At 34.9% G+C, this 16062-nt stretch overlaps 1 protein-coding gene across 7 annotated transcripts in view; it reads left to right on the top strand.

Annotated features, from left to right (window-relative positions):
* The window catches only part of LOC134535833 (scaffold attachment factor B2-like), a 118169-nt gene that overhangs the window by 22857 nt on the left and 79250 nt on the right, over positions 1-16062 (top strand). For 3 of the 7 annotated variants that reach the window (XM_063375154.1, XM_063375152.1, XM_063375150.1), the window contains exons 5-6: positions 14031-14061; positions 15196-15340. In XM_063375154.1, coding sequence (XP_063231224.1) covers positions 14031-14061; positions 15196-15340 — 176 coding nt within the window. Of the gene's footprint in view, positions 1-14030; positions 14071-15195; positions 15341-16062 lie in introns of all 7 variants that reach the window. The other 4 variants (XM_063375151.1, XM_063375149.1, XM_063375153.1 and 1 more) reach the window with 2 other exon arrangements.

Genomic DNA, 16062 nt, shown 5'->3' with positions numbered 1-16062 from the left:
GTTAACGGCAAATAATTTGTACGGTAAATGGTCTACAGTCAAACCTCTATCTATCGAACTCGCATGTATCGATTGTCCGTGTTTATCCAGGGTTCCCAACGATAGGGAAAACAGGGAAAATTCAGGGAAATTGAAATGGGTCAAAAACACAGGGAAAACTCAGGGAAATTTGTTGTGCGGCAATCACAGTGTGTGTATATATATTTATATATTGATTAATACATGTATCACAAGCACATTTTTTCTTAAAAACAAAATCGGAAAGTTGGGTTGCGGGTCGTACATGTAAATCAAAGTAATAGATAAGCCACGAGTCCCGGGAAAGTTTGGTTCACCATACAGCTGTCACGTGCCGAATTTCATGGTAGCCGGCCCCGGACCGTGCCGAGCTGCGCCAAGCCAGTTGTAGAAAACGGCGGCACCGTAGTTCGTATACGTTTGGCCGTTTGTGTCATAACTTTGAAGTATCCAGTATGCTGGAAACTTTTTGAAGATTGTTTAGTGAACATATTTTCATTTATTTAGATGTATTTTTTCAAAAGTGCTGCAGCTGTGGTGGTGTTTTTGTATCACTGTAATTTGTGTTGTTGGTAGTATTATGGTATCATGACGAGATTTTTGCCTATCAAACACAACAAAAACACCGCTAAAATAGTTACACATTGTGTTATTCTGAGTCAAGAGTTCTACAGAAGCAGTTAAATATATTTGAAATTTTTTAGTCAATTGTGAGAAGTGTTTTTTTTCCCAGAAGAAATCAACTGCGGTCCTCTTATTATTTTCTCATTAGAAATATAGCTTACATTCACGGGTGTGTGCTAGCTCAGTTTCCTTAATTGTGCAATGAAAACACGGTGAAACTTGTGAGACTAAGCGATTCAGTATCGAATGTGTTTTGCTACTCTACATTAGGCCTAGGCCTATTCTTGATAGTCTGAGTGGATAATTGTGTGACATTCACGATGTCTAAATTCAATCCTGCTTGGCTAGATGGATCACTGTTTCTTGACTGGAAAAAGTGGCTACGTCGTGTTGAGGGTGATGAAAATAGTGCAAAGTGTATTTTGTGTAAAAAGGTATTTTCTTTGAGTATTATGGGTAGGCAGTCTGTGAAGAGCCATCAAGAAGGGAAATTTCAAAAATAGTTGGTTACTGCAAGCAGTATTTCTGCATCTATGTCAGCATACTTAACAAAGCCTTTAAATCACCAAGAAACGAAGGGATCAATTATTTCAAGAGTTTCCACAGCACCAAATTCTGAATTAGCATCCAGCACACCAGCATCCTGTTCATTGTTAACTGGATCATCATCATCATTCAGTGCTCTGAAAGAGGCATCTTCAGGCATGGTAAATAAAATACATTTTCAGGGAGACAGTAATGTCAGAAAGGCAGAAATATTGTGGGCATTACATGTTGTTATGAAAAAAGACAGTTTTAATAGCCAACAAGGAATAAGCAATTTGTTTGCTAAAATGTTTCCATATAGTTCCATTGCACAAGAAATGTAGCTTAGTAGTACCAAGACTGCATACTTAGTTACTTGCCCCATATTTTTTCCACAAACTTACAGATGAAATCAGATCCACAAAATACATTGTTGCATGCTTTGATGAATCCTTCAATAGGGTATAAAAGGTACAACAAATGGACATAGCTGTACGTATATGGGACGTCAACAAAAATCAAGTAATGACCAGGTACTGGAATTCTTCATTTTTAGGCCATTCTACAGCTGATGATCTCTTAAAAGGGTTTCAACAGGAACTAAAGGATGTGGAACTATCCAAAATTATACAAGTATCCATGGATGGGCCGAATGTCAATTGGTTGTTCATGAAAAAATTGAATGCAAAAACTAAGGTGTGCGAAGAAGATCCAGATATATTAGACCTGGGATCTTGTGGTCTCCATGTTGTTCATGGTGCCTTTCAAATGGGTTTTAGAAAGACCGGGTGGGATGTTGTTCAATTTTTGAGGGCCATATATTCTGTGTTCAAAGACTCACCTGCTCGACGATCAGACTTCAGACAAGTTACAAGTTGCAGTGTTCTTCTGATCAAATTTTGTGATTTGTTGGTGGTTGGAAAATGTCCCAGTGTGTGAGAGAGCAATACAAATTTTTCCTCACTTGAAAAAATTTTTTAAGACCAGTAAATTACCTGCTACATATTTTGTTGAGAAAGTGAAGGATTGTTTGAGGGATCCTTTGTTGCTAGCTAAGCTGAGTTTTTTTTCCTGACAATGGCTTCTTCACTTGAACCATTTTTAAAGAAGTTCCAAACATTAAAACCAATGTCACCATTTCTGCATAAGGAATTGGAGGACTTGCTAAGAGAGTTGCTGGGACGTTTCATTAAGATGGAAATTTTGAAAGCCAAGATAACTGCATATCAGCTTATTAGTATTAATTTGGACGATGTAAGTCTGGGACTTCCACTCGCAAAGTTGAAAATTGGATTTGCTGCAAAGCATGAGTTAGGTGTGGTTGATGTAAAATAACTTCAGAAACAAAGGTTCCTAACAGAATGCAAAACATGCATGGTTCAGATTGCCAAGAAACTTGAACGTAGCCCAATAAAATACAAAATGGTTAAAGCTGCTTCTTGTTTGGACCCTAGAAAATTGTTGGACAAACAGGAAGAGTGTAGGACAAGCATGGATACATGTTTGCAAATTCTTATGTCTGCCAAGCACCTAACTGCTCTTCAATCTGATAGACCTAGTGTTCAGTTTACCAAATTTGTTACTAATATCAATTCTGACAAACTTGCATCATTTCATGTACACAATAACAGATTGGACACTTTTTTTGCAGATATGTTGATTGGAGAAGAACAGTTTAAAGATAAATGGCTTGCAGTGAAAATTATATTAATTCTCTCACATGGTAATGCTTTTGTGGAATCTGGATTCTCCATCAATAAGGAGATGCTTGTTGAAAATCTCCATGAGGAATCTTTGATTGGCCTGCGACGAGTTTGGGATGGAGTTAGTAATGCTGGTGGTGAAAATTGTATTCAAGTATATCAGGAAATGATAAAATATGCCAGAGGAGAAGCTTCAAGGTACAAAGGTGCCCTGGAGTAAAAATGTCAAAATGAAGAAGAGGACAAAAAGTTGGGCAGATATTGTAAGAAAGAAAGAAATCGCAAGACTGTAGGAATTCAAGAGCTGCTAAATAAAAAACTGGAAATAGAGAAACATAAAGAGCATTTAGAGATGAAAATTAAAAAAATTAAGAAAAATATTTATTGGGCTTAAAGAATAACCAGTACATATTTGTAATATTTTGTGAATGTACATTGAATATGCAAGATACCTAAACATTTTTTTCCTATGCAGCAGAAGTGGTATAACATTAGGCCTATGTATGTCTAAATGTTCACAGCAATTTAGCAGGTAATAAAATAGCTGATAATACCCTTATGTTAGTAGCATAGGTATGCCTGTATATTATGTAAAATTGTTCTTATTGTGATTAGTTTATTTCATTATTTTTTTAAATTTAGCACAGGGAAAATATATTATAGGACAGGGAAAACAGGGAAAACTCAGGGAAATTTACAGAAACAAGTTGGTGGGAACCCTGTTATCGTATACTTTCTACGGTCCCGGCAAAATTGCCATACAACGAAGGTTTAAAAAGTCCGCTTGTACCGATGTTCGAATTATCGTTTTGTCCGCATTGATCGTACAAAATATGTGGTCCCGTCACTATAAATTATAATAGATGATCGTTTTAACCATAAAGATTTTGCAGAAATAACCATTTCTCAGAAAGAAACCGTCATAAAAACAGTAACGATAGTATACAGTAGTAAAAATCAACTTAAATCTGCAGCCAAGTAATGGAGCATGTAAATATGAAGAAAAGACAAATGAACAACAACTTACGAAGAAATTGGATGATGTACCATAACTACAGTACAAACCCAATTGTTATCCTAAGATAATTACCATAAAAAGAACTAAAGATTCTTTGTCGATACCATAATTACTACAGAAGCACGATAGCTACCACATTTGCACTACAGTTACCGTAACAACCGAGATGTATATTTACCGTGACGGTAATGTATTTATTTATGACATATTAAAAATAAAGAACATTATTGAAAAATAGGATGTTTAATTTTTATATGTACGTTTGGCACATGTTGCGAAGAAATAATGCGATCTGAAAAAATGCAGTACTACTACGAAAAGCAAAAAGGGTAATCGTGGATTTTTAGGTTATGGCAGTCTCTCTCGTTTTTCAGTAATAGCGGCCGAAAATTAACAAGCATATCGGAAGTCGGCAGAAATGCCGATTCAACTAAATATTGGCAAAATCGGCTTCTTCAGTACAGCTCTACATTTGATGACATGAGTAAACATATTTCAGACTTCAGGATATTGAAAAAGACTTTAATTTCCATGTAGATTTATTGTGCGTATGTTTTTTTTTGCAAGTGTAAATTTAATTAAGTAAAATACTTCCATTTTTATTTATTTTTCAACTGATTTAACTTAAATGACAAGTAACTGATATATTTCTGACACTAATTTTGAGGTTGAAATATTTTTTAAAAATTCTTAGATATTTTTTAAAAATTCTTAGAGTGAAGTCCACTTCAGCATTAATTGTCTTGGAAAATGTTCTGGCTGCTAGTGATGTAGACACTGTCTTGTCTTCCTTCGACAAACTTTGCAGTGCAGTAAAGGACATTTATGCAACTAAAAAAGTGCAGAAAAAAATCAATGAATTTTTCAAGCCTCTTTAATTCTCTATTTGACTAATTTTCGAGTAAAAAATCAATACTTGATTTTGTCGATTATTATTAATGTGAGCATATGCACCTGTTAATACAAACCTCGTTAATACAAACTGCAAAATTTTAGGTCCCTTCAGGTTTGTATTAGAGGTTTCACTGTATCTCTGAAAATCAGCTATTTTATATTTCCTGCAAACTAGTCCCCACCAAAACACTGTACTATACCTGCCAACCCTCCAAGCTTTAGGCGGGAGACTCCCGATTTTATACCCTTTCTCCCGCCCTCCCGATTTGTCATTAAAATGTCCCGTTTTTTGGTTCTGTTTCTCTTGAAGTTTTTAATGCAATAAATTTATAGAATTAATATGTTTGTACCATTATTCCGTACAATTGTATAGTAACTACGGTTCGTACCATAACGTGTAGTTATTTTAATAGCCTAAATGCCCACAATTGTCTGCTAAAACTCTTGGTTAAGCGTACATCTAAGAAAGAAACGTAGTTATTTACGATAATTATGGGAGCTGTTTTGGTACACGCTTGTCATTGGTGTTTGTTAGCCAACCAGAAAAAGGTTTGTTTTCCAAAATGGCGTGTTTTGTCAACATTGTAAATTGTGTTTTCGGTGGTGTTTTGAAATAAAGAGGGACTAGATTAATAATGAGTTTATGATACCACTGTTTACATTCGTGCCTAAATTCGCTTCGGTTTGTTGGTCGGCTATGTGTGAATTGTTTTTTCGTCCCCGAACAAATTCGCCTTTGTTCGTGTCTGTGCTCACAGAATAAGTGTAGAGGTAGCATTATAGTAGTCTTCGAATTTATTCAACGGTATATTTATAAAAATATTATTTTGTGGAAGCAGTTGCGTGATGAGTATTTTGTACGCGTTTAGTTGTAGGCCTACTCCGCAATAGGGATTTAATAGAAATGGCCTACAGTGAAGTATCTTGCTGTGTACAAGAAGACATTTAGTGACGAATTTCTGTGCATTTTGCAGTCGAGGAAAGGTGAACATGCTGCATTTTGTTCTTTGTGTAATAATTTTTCCGTCAAAATAAACAAAATTTCACCACTACACCCCCCCCCTCCCCTTTTATTGGTGGCAACAAGCATTGTTTACACTCCACTAAAAAACCTCCCCCTTTTTGACTGGCCAAAGTTGGCAGGTATGCTGTACTTATTCAACAGTACAGAGTATTGTTTATTTATTTGTTTACGTTTTTCAGTGCCTCAACTGCGTGTGCGGTATTTGTTCATGTATATGTTAGCACTCTTGGCCGGCATTTATTTTTATGCATTGCCGTGACAACTACGAAAATAAATAGTTGCCTCGGCTAGGATGCCCAGATACAACAATTAGCATTTTGAAACTTATGATTTGATTGGCTAATATGGAAGTGACACTTTTTCTGGACTGCGTTTGGCCGATTCAGAGAATGGAACAAAGATTGAGTTAAGGCCTATTGACGATTGCGTCACCAGGCGCATTTGCGGTCGACAAAATAATTTTTGCCGTTTTATGGCCTTCTACGTCTCGTAGGAACGTGTGCGACGACGGAGACTGAGTAGGTGTACGTCTGGATGTAATAATTTTCATTCGTGAAATATATGGTTCTAGAGTAACTTGACGCTTAGTTCCAGAACCCGATGCTTTGTTCACCTTGTGCGATGCTCGAAATTTACAGTGTTTTTCATGCGTGTATTTTATTTTCCATTCGACTTGCACATTACAGAACTTGCACATCATGATGCCTTTTTCTTTACTGAACACGTAAAATCCTTCGTCGTCATATTCTTTAGCTCTTTCGAAAACACAACTTTCGGCATTTTATACGTTTATCCAGTGACCACAGTAATATGACCAAAATGCCACAAAAACTGTAACAGAAAACGATCATAGATGCGGAAGAGAGACATATTGCATCCACTCGGAAATAAAGAACTTAAACTCGACAGACACGCACTCGTGAAAACAAAATCATAGAACATTTCGACACTCGTAACTACCAACGTCATCTGTAATTTGTCCACCAGTAGCTAAAGTGATAATGTTTATTGCCACACTCTACTCTATGGGTGCTAGAGAAAAACAAAAGCAAAGATTGGGTCTCACATATAACCTCTTGGAATAATAAACGTTTTGTGCAGGTTCCAGAATGATTCACCGTGATTTTTCGTGATAAAAAAGGTTAATTTCGTGCGAATATCGCGATTCGTCATATTTCGTGAAAAACTACGGATTTCGCGCATTACAGCAAATTTCGTTAAAACGAAATGCAGTATATTAACATCTTATCACTACTAAGTAAGGTTATTTGTATTACACATCATGTGCAAGTGATTTTTTTAAAATTTCGCGATTTCGTCATTAACGAAATTTGACTACCCCTAGTGATAAGTGATATCATAGGCATGGGTAGAGATGTTGATTTATAGCATTTAAAATAATGACATTTAGCATTTTGAATTTGAAATTGAGCATTTTATAAAATTTTTAAAAGCAATATTTAGCCAATTCTCTTATTTTACATTACTGAAGAAAAGTATATTTTTAAAAAAGAAACTGTAGCTTGCTGTTTTAGACTTTTTTTTTCATCCGACTTCTCGGTGAATCCTTTTTTTTTTTTGCAGTCTGATGTCCAGATTTAATCCTTTTTTTTTTCCACTCCAGATGGCGATTACATAAATTGCACATTAAAATATTTGTATCACTTTCGTAGAACTGTTCACTTTTGTATTAATTTATGCGATCGAGAATGTAAATTACGTTTCGTCCCATTTTTACCACGTGAAATAACAGTATACAACACATTCACAAGTATGCGCGTATTTGTAAAGACACCACCTTCCACAGACTACACAAAAACGCTGCTTTCACGTGAAACAGCCAGAAAATGGGACTTACAATTGTTAGCGCGGCGAAGCAGAGATGTCGCAATATGGTGGCCTAAAAACTTGTACTCTTCAAGATGATGGACAATCTTCCAGCTAGTTGTTCTTTGCTTTGTTTACAATCGCGAGGCACGGATGGCCATTCTTCATTCAATATTTACGAACAATAGTTGTTGTGAATGACATGACAATAAGATACTTGTGCTGAATACGCCATAAAATGATGGTTTCTTTTGATACTGAACTGAAACGAAATACAATTGGTAGGCATGTCTCTTTTTAATTGCGAAGCGCAGTCGAAGCGAAGCTTATATTGTGCGAAGGAATGTCGAAGGAAAATCGAAGTCGAAGGATTTGAAATAACATAATTTTTAATATAAAAAAATTGTTACATAATATGTATCATGATTATTTAGAATAAACAAAATTCCATTGTACCAAACATCTTCAAAAAAATTTTTGTATACTACATAAGTACTGTTAAATGTCTTAATCCACATGAAAAATAAGTACTTTTCATTTATTTAAAATTTGTAAAATTTATTCATCTGGTTTTCATTAGTAAAGTTAAATTCCACCTGGCTTTGAAGCGTGTGAGCCAGCCATTTGAGGCTTGAAAATTGTCAATTCCAAGCCTTAGTGCCTCCATTCGTGCTTTTTCTTTCAGTGCTGTGCCCGAGATGGGTATGTTATTAGAGCGTGCTTGCACAATCCAATCAAAAAGATTTTTGTCAAGGATACTATCGATACATTTGCTATATCTTTTCCTCTTCTGGTGCAGTTTTACAGCATTTTCTTCCATTTTTGCTCTGTCTATTATTGTGGACAGAGTTGTAGGTGCAATATTAAAGTGTTTTGCAACATCACACTTTTTCTTGCAGTTGTCAACAGCTGTAAGAATCTCTAGTTTTTTTGCAATGCTGATACCCACACGCTTTTGGGTACTCATAACTTCTACGGTTAAGCCTACCTACATATGCTGCCGTAATACACCAAATATAAAAATATAAACTAGTTATCCACGTCGTCACGTCGCCATTAAACAAGCTTCACGAAACGTCACAAAATGTTCACTAGCGTCGGAAACTGTGTGCCACTAGATCTGTTAAATAAATGTTGTATACGTATTACATTTGTGTACGATTGCGAGAAATGTCAATCTGAAATGATGTTTATAAACAAATTATATGTTAGATCATCGTAACAGAAAACAAACGGTAACAAAAAAAACAGTAGTAGTCGTTGGCCATCGTATAATCCACGTTTTATGTACCTAGCCAGATATGGCCCCCATCGGCCAATATCCATTGCTACAAATTCAAACGCGAAAATACACATTTTGTAAGATAAATTTTATAATTGAATCATTTTTTTCTTAATTGAAAAAGTGCAGCATTTTTTATTTATAACTCTTGATTATTCCTCATAAATGTTATGTTGTTACACCAATCACACAAAAAAAGGACATTTTTTTATATGAATAAAATTTTTATCCGCACAGTTACCAGCACTGCAACTGCCATTTTACTCAACGAAATAAAGAAAACGTCTGTAAACAATTTCCACAAGACCTGTCGTTTAACAAAGCTATAGAATTGTGAATGAAATGAGAAAATGTTTAATATTTTGTGTATTAATATCGGCAAAACGATACGTATCAACGAGAAATTACCGTCCAGGGCTTTGAAAAACGTACGTTATATATTTATTATGCCTATTAATTTGCATGGCGTTTCAAGGGACCGGCGGCTTTATACGTTACACTGGATTGTACGTTAACAAGAGGGACGTACTAGAGAGAATTTGCTGTATACATAAACTGGAAATTACCTGCCGCAAATATATTTTGGCAGTATATATATATATTGATCCAAATAGTGGGCCAAACGTTTCTGGCAAAAATCTTCGACTTTTCCACTCGAAGTTTATTTTTGTCGAAGTCAAAGTCGAAGGAAAAAAATATCTTTGATTCGACTTCGAATACTTGAAGCTTCACACACCCCTAACAATTGGTAAATAAATTGTGTAGAGTGAAGATGAATCTACTTACTCTCTTTACCTTGATTTCGCATTTATCTCGGAATAGTCTAGATTTCACATTTATCTCGGGATAGTCTAGATTTTGCATTTTATAGCGGAAAAAATATAATTTATCATATTTTTGCATCTATTTAGCAAAAATGAAAAATCACCATCCCTAGGCATGGGTAATGGCCTACAGAGAAACATAACAAATAAATATGTAGATATAAGGATTTTAGGCTGTTAACATTGTACAGTAGAATCTCGTTATAAAGTACATCAATAAAGCCTCAACTTTTATATTTAGTAATGAAAGTACTTTATTCTGAAAGTCTATGTATTTACCTTTAAAATGTAGTATTTTTTAATTTTTAGAAATAAATTAGTACGGGATCAAATGTTACATTAGCTTGGAAGCAAATATTTGTTAAACAACAAGAATTTTAAAAAAATTACTGAATTTAATACAGTTTCCTAAATTCTAGGCCTACATATACAAAATTTATATCTGTCGAACACAAAATGACATGGGTTAAATTATTTTGCAGATATGTACATTTATTGGGATAGAATTAATTCCCTGAAAATACTTAGCTTACATATTTTAAAAATCACTGGAGAAAGTTTTTTGTTTGTACAATACAGCATGTACAAAAAAGTTAACTTGACATAAAAAACCACAGATAAACAAGAAATTCCATGCAAGTTTAGGCATGACCAATTTTTAAAAATGATTTTTGAGTTTTTTTTACATAAACACACTTCAAAAAAAGATTGTTGGTCTTTCTTCTAAACAAGAATAAATTTTATTCTTTTTTTCTTGAAAAACTGAGAAATTTTAGTTTGCTTTGTGTGTTTAGTAAGTGTTTGTTGCACAAACTGTTCAACATTGTGCATGGATTCCATAACATGGATGGGAACATTTTCTGTTTTTGAAAGAAATGATGAAAGTTTTTCAAAGCACATCATGGCTTCTTTTGCAGTGACTGGCTCCTCTTCAACTTCTTCATCTTCTGAAGATTCACTGACTGCTGCTTGCATCACTTCATTTACTATTTCTGCATCAGTCAACTGTGGTGTAGTTTCGACATTACAATCAATACCTACATAGTCTTCAAAAGAAATGTTGTCTAGTTGCAAAGTACTTGACACTTCTTGCCAAACTTCTGGTGAGATGTCATCATCAGCAACAGCATCACTTGCAGAACTTGTGGTTGCCTGGTCCATAGACAAACCATCACTGCTGTCTTCATCACTTGCCTTTATGATGCCGGATTTCCTCCAACAATTGGCTATTGTCTCCTCCTTAACATTCCACCAACCACCTGTTATAAGTTGAATGGCTTGACGGGCATTGACATTTGTGGGCAAATTGCACCTGATGTTGATCAAAATTCTCTCGAGCCGCTTCCGAAAATGTACTTTTGCATTTTGGATGATGCCTTGATCTAAAGGCTGCATCACGGAAGTGCAGTTCGCAGGAAGAAATTCTAATTTTACATTTTCAAGTCGCACATCAACATTATGAGCTGCACAGTTGTCAACCAGAATGATGATTTTTCTGTGTTTCTTTTGCATTTCTTTATCGGTCTCAACTAGCCATTTAGAAAATAAATCTTTTGACATCCATGCCTTTGTGTTGCTGACGTAGTCAGCTGGAAGTGATGCAACACCTTTAAAGCATCTTGGATTTTTGAATTTTCCAATGATTTAAGGACGTAACTTGGTGGTTCCAGTTGCATTGCAGCAGAATAATACTGACAACCTCTCTTTGGATTTCTTTCCACCTGTGCACTTCTCTCCTTTGTATGCCATAGTTTTATTTGGTAGAAGTTTATAAAAAAATGCTGTCTCATCGGCATTCAATATATTGTCAGGTGAATAGGACTCTAGAATTCCGTTCAATTTGTCAATTTTCCATTGCTCTGCAGCTGCCGTATCAGCATCTTTATCTTCCCCAGACACAACGTTCCATGAAATTCCATGTCGTTCACGAAATCGATGAAGCCAACCATAACTTGCCTGAAAATCTTTGATATCCATCAAGAAAGCAAAATTTTTTGCTTTAGCCTGCAACATGGGTCCTGTGACTGGAACATTTTGTGCCCTCATATCCTTCAGCCAGTTGTTCAGCGCAATTTCCAGGTCCTTGTTATCTCCTAGGCGAAGTCTCTTGCGTCCAGCTGATAACGATGACTGTTCGTACAGTTTAATAATTTTTTCGCGATCTTTTACGATTGTTGACAATGTAGTGGGCACCAAACCAAACGACCGTGCCACATCTGCATTTTTCCTGCCTTTGTCCACTTCTTTTAAAATTTCCACCTTTTCCTTCAAAGTGAACTGCTTGCGTTTCTTTTTACCTTTTTGGCCATCCATCCTGATTAAAATAATCAACAAAACTGTTTAGCACGCGCCACGTCAAACGTAAACAAACCTTGCATCCATAGATAACCATAGTGCATACGTCGCGAGCATGGCTGTGAAGGCAACATTCCGTCCTTCATGGCAATACAATTAAAGCATGTCGGCCATGTTGTGACAAACTTTTCAAAACTTAACCTGCATAAATTAACGTCATTGGATTTTCTATTTCATATATTAGTTAAAATATAATTTTTATTTAACGTTTTTATCTGCAAATATACATATTTGCATTAATTAAAACTTAAAAAACGTGCTCTACAAATAACCAAAAGATCGCACAGCTAAAAACAATTGTCGGAAGAGGGGTGAGACAGCAATCGATTATTTAGATTGTCTCGTGCATAAAGTGTGTGATCCATGGAGGAGGAAGAAAGGCATGTTATACTGTACTATGATTCTATGAATCGTTGAGACAGTGTTTGTTTACATTTTATACGTGTTAACGATTCATGAAAGCGATTATAAAAATTATCATAATGTACATTATTTATATTAAAAAAAAACCTGCACAAACACAGTAACAATTATGTAAAAATTTTCCTGATAGCTGGAAAAGAATGGTCGTTGTATTGAAAGATAGGATACGTTTTTAACGTTAAAGTGAAATATTTTTACATTGTTTACATTGGTGTTTTGAGCGGGAATTTAAAATCATACGTTGAACTGAAAGATACGTTATTCTGAAGTACGTTATAACGGAATTTCATTGTATATTAATTTTTTATACAAGGTAAGTGACAAGGTTAAATTTTTTTTGAAACCATGTCAATACCAGAAAGAAATTTAAACTGCCCTTATCAATCAAAAGTGTTTCCTACTGCTAATAATGTTATGTAGATTTAGTAGTGCCAGTTACATTGTTTATAGTTTTGAAACATAAAATGTATGCCACAATTCAAGTTGTTTTATATATTATTTAATAATACAAGTAATATAAGTTGAACATTCTTAATTCATAACAGAAAGATTGAATTTTTCTCTACAAAATTTGTCAAAATATATTTTTACCAGCTTTTGTTCACACACATTTTGTAATTTTCACCTCACTTTTTTTATAGTCTCACACTGTAAATAATTGGACACTGTCTACTTAAATCCTGTGTAAATTATCTTTAAATAGGTTTTAATTTTATGACATATTTAGAGCTTTATCTATAAAAATGTTTTAATTTTATAACATAGATAGAGCTTTTATTATAGGAAAGTGGGCTATCTTTCACTACCTCTCCTCTTCCTTTTTTTTTCTCTATTTGATGAATGAACATAAACTATACTGCCAGCTTGACATGTCATGTTTCCATCGAAAAATTGGGGAATGAAAGTAGTTCAAAGGCATAATTACAACACCACAACTATCAGAAAAGTGCTGTGCCACCTTATCTTGAACACAGTTTACTTGTATTTTAAACATTAATGTTATGCTGCTATTTATGTGCGTATGTAGGTACAGTGTATGTGTCCTTGGTTGGTTGTTATAATTATGACTTAATTTTAATGAGGATATACTTAAGTACATGTAATGGAAAGATGAGAATATACCTAAGTATGGTGTATGTATTCTGTTTTTGTATTTTTGCGACGGAGCATGCCACAAAATTGCGTGATATTCTTTGCTGCATTTAGAATAAATGACACATAATACATGTTGCTTTCTTGACTCAATTTTTATTTTACTAGAAAACTTGTATTTCAGATAAAATGTCAAGTTGATGTATTACCTTGAAACATTTTTTTTCTGTTAGTGCTTGAATTATGTGTTTTTTGTGGCTGTTCAACCTAACTTAAATTATAGCCTAAAATTATTTTATAATGTTTATTGTAAGCAAATTGGTAGAGTAATTCAAGAGTTAAATTTACAGTGTACTCATTCCTGTTATCCGTTATGACATAAGGCTTTAGAAGTAAAAACTTTTTTTTACTTTTTTTTCAGGAGGATAGCAGTCATGAAAAGGATGCGAAAGGTAAAGAGAGTAAGCAGGACTCTATAAACTATTTAATAATTTGTAAATTGTTATATTATTTAGTTTTATTAATAATTACGAGTAGTAAAACCAAGAGTGATATGTGTACGTGTGATGGACTTCGAAAGTGTAAAATGTTGATACCACGTTGCTGGCAAGAACAGTAAAAATGTACGTTAAAACAAACCAAGATGGACTTGTTGCAAGAATGAGTGTTTTCGCGTTGCCTGGTGGAAGCAGGCTAATGGAACTGAATACATTTTCTTGGCAGCGAATGTGACTTTCATAAAATTCTATACTAGCTATGTTTGCTGTAAAGGTGGCAATGCAGTTGGTTTTGAACAGAAGACATAACTGAATGGCGTATGTGTGACAACGAACATTGGACACTTCAGTAATAAATTGGTTTTCATTAATAACTTCAAAATATTCTTCAATGGACCTGCGATGTGCTACAGTTCGGTGTTTTATCTTAATTTTGGAATGGCTTGTGGTTTTAAGAACATTATCCAGAAGAGTTTTCATACCACCAGTGTGAACGGAACATTTTTTTTGGTGTTAATTCAAGGGGCAACTTCTGTTGAACACTTTAATGCAACATTAATGTCGAGGTTTTTTTGTGGACTACTCATCACGACTGGAGATGATAGAAAAAACGGAAGTTGGCCATTTAAGCTTTTGTGAAAACTCTTGGTTTTACTTTCGTACCTGTTAAAAAATAACTGTGTTAATAGATGCTGTAATTTGTCAATTTAATTTTTTTTTTTTACATAATTGTGTTTTTACGGTAGTATTTAGCATCCAAGTTTGTGAGTAAAGGTTGACAATGTCTGATCATCGTCCTGGTGGAGAGAAGACCTGCACATGTTGGAGAGAGCTGCATCTTGTGTCATCCAACTCGTCTCATCTCGATCCTGCATGAAGAGTACCAACTGTTTGCCTAAAGCTTTTCAGTCATTTGGTTAATTGAATATTTTAATTATGATTGTGAGCGTGATGAGCTAGTTTTGGCAAAGTAATGCTTGTGCACTCTTTCAGTAGTCGTCTTGGACGAGGCAGGAGTCAGCGCGAAGGTACACTGCGGTGTTTCTTCTGGCTGTGATGCTGGTAATGCTTCCTTGGTTGTCCCTGTAGATGAGGGGAGTTTGCACAAGAAGGACGAAGCTGCCGCAGCTCAAGACAAGGATGACAAACAAGCATCTGCAGCTGAAGACAAGGTAGTCAAGACCGATGAGCAAGCCGCGTCCGAGGACAAGATGGGAGTCGATAAGAACAAGAGGTTCGTCCCACCATGTTTGCCACATCTTCAAAGGGTTTGTAGTAGAGAGCATCATGGGAGCGTCGAGGCGGCCACTTCTTCAGTTCGTGATGTTGCACTGTAAGGTATCGTAACGAGGCCGAAAGAAATCTGCACTGTCATTAGCGTAATGTGAATTTATGCAGATTATGCTGTAATGGAATGAGTCCTAAGCATATACTTCAAAGAAGTGAATTCCGAAAGTCTTCAAAAAAAAAAAAGGCCTGCACATAACCAGTATTTACTGCTGAAGCAGCCTGACATGGCTTGAATGAGACGTCTCAAGGCAATGCAGCACTTCTTTGCTGTAATATTATCTGCATGGGTAAATACAGTTTGAAGATTTTATGGACGAGAAAGTAAGTTACTGTATACTAATTTTGGTCTTTGATGTCGTCGAATTAAATAAAAGCGTTCAAGTTTAAATCATGTGGTGTATTCCATAAATTAGTGATTGCATTTCAAAAGCTCAATAAGTATTTTGTTTCATAACATTTTCAAAAACTGAAAAGCATTTTGAGAACTATATGTTGTAATTTTCAGACCATAGTTATTTATCAATTGTAAATTTTCTTAAGTAATGTTCACCAAAATGTAAAACTAATATTAGAATAAAATATCCCGGGCTAATTTTCCCCAAGTTTACAGGAAACAAATAGCCTAGTTGTAAATAATGTATAATGGAGTTAACAAAATGTTACTAA

The sequence above is a fragment of the Bacillus rossius genome, chromosome 10 (assembly GCF_032445375.1).
Source record: "Bacillus rossius redtenbacheri isolate Brsri chromosome 10, Brsri_v3, whole genome shotgun sequence".
NCBI lineage: Eukaryota > Metazoa > Arthropoda > Insecta > Phasmatodea > Bacillidae > Bacillus > Bacillus rossius.
The sequence above is the reverse complement of the archived record's forward strand: the minus strand, read 5'-3'. Positions and strand labels throughout refer to the sequence as shown.